This window comes from Benincasa hispida, chromosome 7 (assembly GCF_027475165.1).
Source record: "Benincasa hispida cultivar pf3 chromosome 7, pf3_genome.v1.1, whole genome shotgun sequence".
Classification (NCBI taxonomy): Eukaryota; Viridiplantae; Streptophyta; class Magnoliopsida; order Cucurbitales; family Cucurbitaceae; genus Benincasa; species Benincasa hispida.
The window spans coordinates 49,459,828-49,469,852 of NC_143484.1; the positions used below are offsets into that span (position 1 = coordinate 49,459,828).

Sequence of the window (10,025 nt, forward strand, 5' to 3'; positions counted from 1 at the left end):
CCTAATTATAATATATTATATAATAAATATTTTAATTTTATTAAAATTTGAATTAATTTATAACATGACGTAAACTATATTTGTAAATGTTTTTAACTTTATTTAAAATAATCCTGCATTTTAAATTTTAAAATTCAAATTCTTGATACAATGAAAACTTTAAAATGTTGTTTTCATAATTTATATTATTTGGATCAAAAAATCTGGAAACAATTTTCAGAAATAGAATCCAAGTTGTCTGTCGAACACATATTCAACGAATTCAATAAATTTGAAAACATAAAACATTATCTAGATTGCAAACCAAACGGCTACCGTGAATTTCACTAATTTTTACAAAAACCAACTCATTAATTCCTATAACGTTAAATTTGATATAAATTTAAGTTTGATTCATATACAAATGAATGAAAGTTTATAAATTATAATAAAATTTTACTTCATCCATTTATAGAAATTTTATAATTTTGTATCGTTTTATAATTCATTAGAAACGTGTAACAATATATTTTTAATGTATTTTCGAATAACAACTGGTTTAAAAGTAAAAGTTACAACAATTTTTTTTTTTCAAATTTAACATTAAGATTGAAACATTTATATTAGTTTAGAAGTTTAATATAATGGAACAAAAAAATTGCGGTTAAAAATGAGTAACTTCATAAGTTTGTGGATAAAATTTATTTGTTTTTCCCCCCTACAAATTAAAATTACTCTTGCAAAATAAATAACAAAAACAAAATTTAAGTGACAATAAAAATAAATAATAATTACTAAATTTAAATGGGTCATCATTGTATCAACTATTTGTACCCTCACTCCACGTGCAAAAGGTAAAAAGTTCAGCCAGACATCTAAAAGAAAAAAGTTCCCTTTTTTCTTCTTTTAAATCTTATTTCTCCCTCTGTGCTACAAATATTTCTGTGTATAAAAATTATATTATTTATTTTAAAAAACGAAACTATTAAAAATATTTGTTAGTACAGTAAAATGTCATTTGATAGACGTATATTATTGACCCTGATAATTTTGATAGACTACGATAGATTTCTATCACGGTCATCTTACGATTTGTTGTGGATAGATAGTGACATTTTACTGTAAATAAATTGATTAACTTTCTTTTATTTGAAAATAACCCTACAAATTATAGTCATTTTAGAAAACTATCATTAAGATTTTAGAATACATTCAAATTTATAATCAATTATTTTCTTTTTTGGTAACATGTACTTCGATATGATCATTTAAACATCTGACTTGAAAGTAAAAAAATACACGTCAATTGACTATTTTTGCATTTTCTAAAGATTATAAACTATGATTCAGTTAGTATTATAAATGCTGGTAAAACTATGGTAGAATTTTTTTTAATTGTTGGAGATGTATTGCTCTAATGTGTGATATGCTATATGTGGGAAAAGTAAAATCAATAAAGTAGATCTATAGATAAATGTATCAATTAATATATTTGAGCATTACAAGCGACACTATGGAGATAATTTGGAAATAAGCTTGAGACTCGTAAAAAATTAAAAAGATTTAATTTTAAAGAACGGGTAGAATTTCATTTTCTATTTCTTAATATGGAAGAAAACAATGAATTCTATTTAAGTGGGTATATATAAATCAATTACATAAATAATTATATGTCTTTAGCCGATTAAGTGATTAAAAGTTGTAATCTTTAAGAGTTCAAATATTGTGTTGAACTTTAAAAACAATAAAAGAAAAAAGGAGTGGCATGATTAAAAATTTTAAGAATATTTTTTCAGTGCTCAAATGATGTTGAGATCAAATGATTGAGCAAATATATTCATCAATATTATGATTGGAATATTAAAATTAAAAGGAAACGTCATGGATTCCATTTGCATTGGCTTTTCATTCGAACACTGTGTTCCTTTCTGGTAAACCAACCCTGTAAAAAACACAAAACCAAAACTTTTTAAATGGGTATTTCAATTTCACTGTCTACAACAGTTGTGGATGAAAGAAAAATGCAAAGGAGAGATTGGAAGGGAATCTGACTTTTGGATGAGAGAGAAATCGGAAATTGTTTCTATTGCTTTTACAGCAAAGCCACTTTCTCCATCACTTTCCCAGTTCAGATATAAATTATTATAGTTGAAGTTGCAAAGAAGAAAACCATTTTAAGTACCTGCAAAATCTCCATATTCCATTCCCAACAAAGGGTATTGAAATTTAAGAGAGTCGGTTTGGTGTTTGGCGTTTGGCGGAGGAAAATGTCAAGAAGCTGACCTGGGTTCTGCCTAAAATCTCTAATTCTTTTATTATAATGGAAGTATCTTTGTGGGGATCTCTTCCATTTCTTAAGAATTTCCAGGTTCTACATTTATAATCTTTTTACAGTTCATTCCTCGTCATCTCTACGCGTTTCCCTTTTCTTTACGTGTTGATTTCTTTTGCTCTTCTTCTTTATTGTCTTAATCAGATCTGTTCTTGACTTTGAGCGACAAGCCGCAAGACATTCTGGAGTGTAATTCACATTCTTCTTCTTTCTTTGTCTGTTCGGATCTTTGTTCTCTGATAATTTACAAACCCCATTAAACTGATTTTCAGTGAGGTTTAGGAATCTGTGATACTGGGGTTTTAACTGGGTATTTCGAGTTGAGAGCGAATTTTGGTCTGTTTTATTCTTGTGGAGTTGTCGATTGGATCAAAATCTTGGGCCCTAAGGCCTAAGGTGGGGAGTTCTTTTCTGGGTGTCAATGGCTTCCAGAGAAGGGAGACGCCATCATCATCATCATCATCAGAATCTGGTGCCTCTTGCTGCTTTGATCAGTAAAGAGGTGAGGAGTGAGAAATTGGAGAAACCGACTGTAAGATATGGGAATGCGGCGCAGTCTAGAAAGGGGGAAGATTATTTTCTCATGAAAACTGATTGTCAGCGAGTTCCTGGGAACCCTTCTTCCACTTTCTCTGTATTCGCTGTAAGTTCACTGTTCCTTATTTCTGATGACTTCAATTTCATGGAAAGTCTTGGTTATTTGTTATCACAAAAGCCATTTTCTAGTAATTGGTTCATTTGTTCTCAAGGAAAGTCTTGATTGAACATGAGATTTTGTGTTTGGATTGCTCTTGTTCTTTTCTGATAGGATTCTGCAAATGGGCTCTTGAGATCTTCACTTGATCTTAAGAGACCTTTTCAAATCACCCCTTCTGATGGATGTTTGTGTAATTGGCTTTATATGATCTTATAGATGGGATTTCTTGAGCATTGGAATTAGGATTTTCTCTTGCTTTTCCTGTTGATGTGTAGTTTTTTGTGTTGATCACTATTTGCTTCTACTGCCTTCAGATATTTGATGGACACAATGGAAATGCTGCAGCAATTTACACCAAGGAACATTTGTTGAGTCATGTCTTGGGTGCACTTCCCCGTGGCCTCGGGCAGGAGGAGTGGCTTCAAGCTCTACCACGAGCACTGGTTGCTGGTTTTGTGAAGACAGACAAGGAGTTTCAGAGCAGAGGTGTGGGAATTGTACACTGCCCTCAATGATTGGTCATTTGGCAATAGTTTATTCTCTTTGTCAATAACAATACTTTCTACAGTCTGATCTAATTATTCTTTGATGTTTTACAGGTGAAACTTCTGGAACTACAGCTACGTTTGTGATCATCGATGGATGGACGGTGACAGTAGCGTCAGTTGGAGATTCCCGATGTATTTTAGATACTCAATGTGGTGCTGTATCTGCTTTAACAGTTGATCATCGACTTGAAGAGAATGTTGAAGAGTATGTTTCCTTTTCAAATCCATTGCTATCCTCTTTTCGGTTGCATCGTGCTAACTGGCTGATTAATTTTTGCGGTCAATGCAGGAGAGAACGTGTCACTGCAAGCGGTGGGGAAATTGGAAGATTAAGCATTGTTGGTGGTGCTGAGGTGAAGCAATTTTAGCCGTTGGTCAAATAAAAGCATTCTATAATTTCAAAGAACTTTGTTTAATTTCAATTGTGTATTTGCTCGAATGTTACAGATCGGCCCACTCCGTTGTTGGCCAGGAGGCTTATGCCTTTCTCGATCCATTGGAGACATGGATGTTGGAGAGTTTATAGTTCCAATTCCATTCGTGAAACAAGTAAAGGTATTTACATTATTCTGATTTGTAACTTCATTTTGTATATGATAATCCTATTTTTGACGTCTCTAATATAGCTTTTCATTTTAAAGTTATCAAACGCAGGTGGGAGGCTTATCATTGCTTCCGATGGCATCTGGGATGCTTTATCATCAGATATGGCTGCAAAGTCCTGCCGTGGACTACCGGCAGAGCTTGCTGCTAGGCAAGTAGTGAAGGTAATTCAAGTGACTTTCATATCGACATTTTGGTGATTGGAAATTTCACTTTCCAGCATCTCTTCTTCTTAATTCATTGGTTTGAAGTTTCATTCCCATGATCTCTACAGGAAGCCTTAAGAACAAGAGGCTTGAAAGATGATACAACCTGCATAGTTGTAGACATAATTCCTCCTGATAATTCAGCACAGTCTTCCCCTCTTCCGAAGAAACAAAGCGTACTAAAGTCTCTATTATTCAGGAAAAAGTCTCACAGTTCTAATAAGCTATCAAAGAGGCTATCAGCCATCGGTTTCGTGGAAGAATTATTCGAAGATGGCTCTGCCATGCTGGCTGAAAGGTAGGTCTTTCCTTTCTGGATCATTTTTTATCCATGCAACAATTGTTGTTAAAAGTTGCCATTAAAATGATAACTATAAATAGTATTGATGAACTCGAACAATTGCCGAAGATCAATCTGTTGAAGTCGGTCAATCATTAAATTAGATCATGGACTCTTGAATTTCTAAAGGGATTGCCAATTATAAATCCTATTAGATACTGGTGCTACACTGCAGGTATAGGTTTGGATGTTGTAATTGTCGTCGCACTGCAATCCCGGGTGAGCAGAGAAATGTAGAAACGAAATAAGTAAACTTGGGTTTCATAAATGACTCCCCGAATAACAAAGTCTTCTATCTCATATATGCTTATGGATTGTTCATCTGCTGCAATGTGCTTAAACTACTGATTTGATTGTCAATGATTCGTACTCAATTTTTTTGCTAGATTTTTTATGTGATATGCATGATTCATTTGGAAAGATAAAGATGAATTAAATGATATATGCATATGTTGCAGGCTTGGAACTGTAGAGTTGAGTGGATCTGGACATGGCACACCCAGCCTGTTCACTTGTGCTGTATGTCAAGTAGATCTTGCTCCCAGTGAGGGCATCTCTGTTCATGCTGGTTCCATCTTCTCCACCAGCTCAAAGCCATGGCAAGGGCCTTTCCTTTGTGCCGATTGTCGAAACAAGAAGGACGCCATGGAAGGAAAACGTCCCAGCGGGGTAAGAGTGGCGTAGATCACTTCCATTTATCATTAACTCCTCGATTCTTTCTCTTCTTTGGATCTACTTCGACGGGTGCATAGCTCACTACAGATAGTATAATATACACTATGCAAAGTGTTGTAAGATGGAAGTTAGGAATTGAAAAGAAAGATGTTTGAGGAGTAGCCATTATAAAGTAAGAAGAGTTGAAGTTGGTAGGAGCTAAAAGTAAATAGCTAATTATTTAAGCTAAGCTAATGTTGAAAATGAAATGAGACTTAACTAATCCACAAATTGAAATTTGTGCCTGTATATTAGAAAGTTCATTTTTTTGTTTATTTTGTTTCTGAATCAAAGTTTATAATCTTGCCTTCTGCCTACAATCAGAGGATGTAGTGAGACACACTGTTCTATTCAAGTATTGAATGATACAAGTTTGTTTATTTATTTAAATAGTGATTTTTGTTTCAAAGTAAATTGGGATTTTGGGCTGTGATATGGGCCGTTGTACGGGCCATGGCTGATTATGGATCAAACCAAGGATGGGCCAACTGAAAGATGTTGAACCCGTGTAAAGAACTCCCAAACGAGAAGCCATCAACCCAATTTAAATATTTGTATACCATGCATATATTATTAGTTATTATCATGCAACGAAAAATCTTTTAGAAATAGGGATAATGTGGGTAAGAAGATCCTTATAAAGTGGTGATTATAACTTGAACCATTATCTTATTCACTTGATTCGATTTTTGTTTTACTAAGTCTCGACTACACGATTTATTCTAAAGGTTGAATTTAAATTTATCGTTTAATTTGCCTAGTGTTTAACTTTTTGTTCATTTTAGTTTATGTAACTTCGGTACCATGCTTGATATTAATATCGTTATCATGTTTTAACATTTGGATATCAAAAAATAGGAACTCATTTAGTATGCATTGTTTTGATATCCAAATAGATGGTTTCTATTTGATCTACGTGGATACTACTTATGTATAAGATCAAGTTCAAATTCTACCATGTTCACAATAATTATTTGGACTTTATTATATAAGTTATTCACTTTTTTTTCTCCCACTTGAGTGGTAGTTGGTTCAGTTTTGTCGATTTTGAGGTCAACCAAGAATCAAACAAAATCAATCGATTTTATAAAGAAGTGATCCAAACCAATGTTCAATAAAGAATAAAATCATTTAGTCGGTTTATTTAGATCAATTTATTATCGGTTCGGTTCTCGATTTTTGGCGTTTTTCTTTTTTCTTCTATTTTTTATTTTTATTATCACTTTGTTTTGTATTGGTCCTTTTTGTTAATTTAAAATTAAAATTTGGTCTATTTCTTTTTTCATAAACTGAAAATTAACATTTTTCTCTTGACATTTTTCTAAATAAAAAACATACAAGCTCCATAATAATTAGTTTTTTTTTTCTTCTAAACAACAAATATACATACACAATAATAATTAAAATACTAAAAGATAGTTTATTTTTAAGAGTATATATATATACAATTATGTCGGTTTGGTTTTGATTATTTTTTCTAATAAAAAATTGATTTGAACCAATACTTTTTGGTTTTTTCCAAATACAAATCAAGATGTCCAATTTTATACGAAAAATCGGAAACAAACTATTAGATCGGTTTGGATTGATTTGATTTTTCGATTTTTTGTTGCATTCTTAGTTCTACATGTACGGCTTACATGTTCCCTCCGGTAGAGGAAAGTGAGAAAAGGAAGAAGAAGGTGGAAGAAGCGGGATAAAATAATATTTATCAATTTTTATCCATAAATTTTTACTTTCATTGGATTGCACCATAAACCTAGATTTGTGGTATAATCTTAATACTAGACTTAAAAATGTGTTACAATTTCTTATCCTAACTTTTCCTTGAAAAAAAAATGGTTTTTTTTTAAACTTAAAAAGAGATATACTTAAAAAGAGATATACCTTACAAATAAAAACGACATGTAAGCTAAATTGTTATTGAGCTATTCAATGTTAAATTAGGGAATCAATCAAATTTAAATATTTGCAAAACTTCGAATTTGCATAGATGTTTATATATTATTAAAATTAGTGGGTGAATTAGTGAAAGAAAAATTATTTTAAATAATAAAATTGTTGAAAATATTTAAAAAATCATAGTCTATATTTGTATTTGTCATGACACAAATAGACACAATAGTCAGTGAAATTTTACTATATCTATAAATATTTTATTTATTTTATTATATTTAAAACAAGTCGTTAGTGAAATGGAAATTAAAAGTTAAAAATTGAATACAAAATTAAAATGTTCCCAAAAGAAGTGGGGAAATGTCTGGCTTTTGGGTGAAGTGAAGATGAAACATGGATTTAATAGGCCCTTTATGGTGTTTGCATCCTAAAATCAAAGCAATTTTTTTTGTTTTTTTGAGGTGAAAGTTTGAAGGTGAGACTCAAAACTGCATGTTTTATATAACTACAAGGCTCCATAGTTAATGATGCCTATCTTTGCCTTTGGCGCCACTTTTATTGATTTTACAATTATTCAACTTAACGCTCCCAAACTTCAAAACACTCACCTTTTCAATTATTTCATATATCTACCTTGTCTTGGTAAATGCGTCTCTCTAAAATTACGATTTTAATCTCTATATTTTTTTAAAAAAATTTAGAATTTAATTCATATAATACGATGAAATTCTCATAAACGGTTCCCATCGTAGAAATTATATATAAGAAATTTATCAAATTATAGGGATTAAATTTTAACCCTAAATCATAGGGACTAAATTTAAAATTTTTCCCAATCATAGAGATCCAATTTATCATTTAACCCCTTTTTTTTCATTTTAATGATTTACTATTTATCATAAGTAAGTAGGTTTTCAAAAAGTTTGATAAAGTTAAAGATATCAAGTAGGTTATAGTAGTTACTTTGACTTTTACTTTTTTTAATGTGTTAGTGTAATAGATGGCTTGGGACTTGAAGCAGGTTAAGAGTTGCTATGGATGGCTTAAATAATATTTAAATATTGACATTAGTTTAACAAATAAAGGAGGGCAGTGTTTAATGTCAAATATTCATCATTGCACAACAGCTACTGAGTATTTGAATCCATGGGTAATTTTTATTTATATAAACCAATTCTTTTTTATACATTATGAAAATATGTGTCAAAAATAAATTTAGCATTGGCAGATTAGTAATAATATAGCACTATTTGATCCATAAGGATAATTTCCAAGTAACTTTAAGTTTTCAATAAATGTAACATCATGGTTACAGTTAAAATGAGTTTAGTTCAACGATAATTGACATGATTTTCTTTCTTATAATTTTGAAGGTTCGATTCTTCATCTCTATAATTGTTATGCTAAAAAAAAATCATGAATTAGAATATTACTACTCGCAATTTAGTTAAACATAAACTATGAATGAGGAGAATCTCATCTACATATATTTGTATCTTATTTACAAATCGATCTTGCCTCAAGTAACTTTTGTACCATTTCTTTAGTACAACAAATGTGAGGTATTGAACCTAGACTCCAATTACCTTGTCAAAACACGAATCCCATCCATTGTGTTCTTAACCTCGATAAAGTCTGATGGGTTGTTGTTAATTGGATTGATCACCTCTCCGACATTGAATTCAATCACGATAAATAGGATGAGGAGGGATAAATATAGCAGCACAAAGAAAATATAACTCTATCGATAACAGCTTGCGTTTCTAATAACTTGATAGACTACTCATTTAACTAAAATATTTATTGATGGGATATTATAAATATTAGGTTTAAATTCTATTTTGCTCTCCAAATTTTGAATCTTATTCCATTTCAGTCCTTGGACTTTCAAAAACGTTCACTCTAGTCTTTGAACTTTTAAAAAATGTCTACTTTATCCATAGTATTAAAATTCTGTTAACTCTTAAACATAATGATGATATGACTTGTATTTTTGGATGACTACACTACCAAATAAGTTAGTTCTCCTTAAAAAAATCTAGGGTTTCAATTCTGAATTTGGTGGTAAAATGATTTTCTATAAAGATTTCAAAAGTCATTTTGCATCTAAGATTTTAGTCATTCACTATTTTGACACGTTGATTATTGATATTTTGCTTCATCTTTATCTTGCTCAATCCGTGTTAGATGTGATTTCATCTTTAAAGAATTAACGTAATCTTAATAAGAAGAACTAAAATAAATACTTTTTAGAGATTTAAGAATTAAAATTGGTATTTTTAAAAATTTAAGAACCAAAATAGGGGGAAAAAAATGAAAGTGGAGGGTTTAAAGTTAGATATTGAAACATGAGTGGGACGGGGGAGGATGAAATATTAATGAGATATAAAAATAATTATTGATTATTAATTGAGCAGATTAGATTAGAAAAAGGCCTGAAATGTTGGTATAAGAAATAATAATAAAGGACAGTAAAATGCAGAAAGAAAAGGCTTAAAATACAAAAAATAATGATTATAGTATGATATTAAAAATTGTGTAAAATAGAAAAGAACAATAATGACAAATTGTATAGGGAGAAATGAAAGGGCTTCATTGGCAGAAAGCAAAAGCTTAAAAAGCAAAAGCAGAAAAATAAAGCTATTTATTTGTGCATCTTCCAAAGAATAGCTTGTCTAAATCAACCCTTTCTTTTGACCTTCTTCACCCT

At 30.8% G+C, this 10,025-nt stretch overlaps 1 protein-coding gene across 2 annotated transcripts; it reads left to right on the top strand.

The window, feature by feature from the left end:
- The first annotated feature begins 1,873 nt into the window (after positions 1 to 1,873).
- Positions 1,874 to 5,809, top strand: LOC120081762 (Protein phosphatase 2C family protein). Of its 2 annotated transcripts, XM_039036918.2 has the most exons (9): positions 1,874 to 2,347; positions 2,456 to 2,954; positions 3,323 to 3,494; positions 3,608 to 3,761; positions 3,846 to 3,909; positions 4,004 to 4,111; positions 4,198 to 4,323; positions 4,434 to 4,663; positions 5,164 to 5,809. In XM_039036918.2, the coding sequence occupies exons 2-9, from the start codon at positions 2,733 to 2,735 to the stop codon at positions 5,387 to 5,389; spliced, it is 1,302 nt and encodes a 433-aa protein (XP_038892846.2). In that variant the 5' UTR covers positions 1,874 to 2,347; positions 2,456 to 2,732; the 3' UTR covers positions 5,390 to 5,809. The 2 variants fall into 2 exon arrangements, with proteins under 2 accessions (XP_038892846.2, XP_090171834.1); XM_090315708.1 differs by having other exon boundaries at positions 1,885 to 2,954.
- Positions 5,810 to 10,025: the final 4,216 nt, after the last annotated feature.

What these genes read in the sequence shown, in the direction of transcription:
- LOC120081762 (XM_039036918.2), top strand. Translation starts at nt 2,733, where the DNA reads ATGGCTTCCAGAGAAGGGAGACGCCATCATCATCATCATCATCAGAAT. An exon ending in CCACTTTCTCTGTATTCGCT is followed by an intron (nt 2,955 to 3,322) that starts GTAAGTTCACTG and finishes TACTGCCTTCAG; the next exon opens with ATATTTGATGGACACAATGG. An exon ending in CAAGGAGTTTCAGAGCAGAG is followed by an intron (nt 3,495 to 3,607) that starts GTGTGGGAATTG and finishes GATGTTTTACAG; the next exon opens with GTGAAACTTCTGGAACTACA.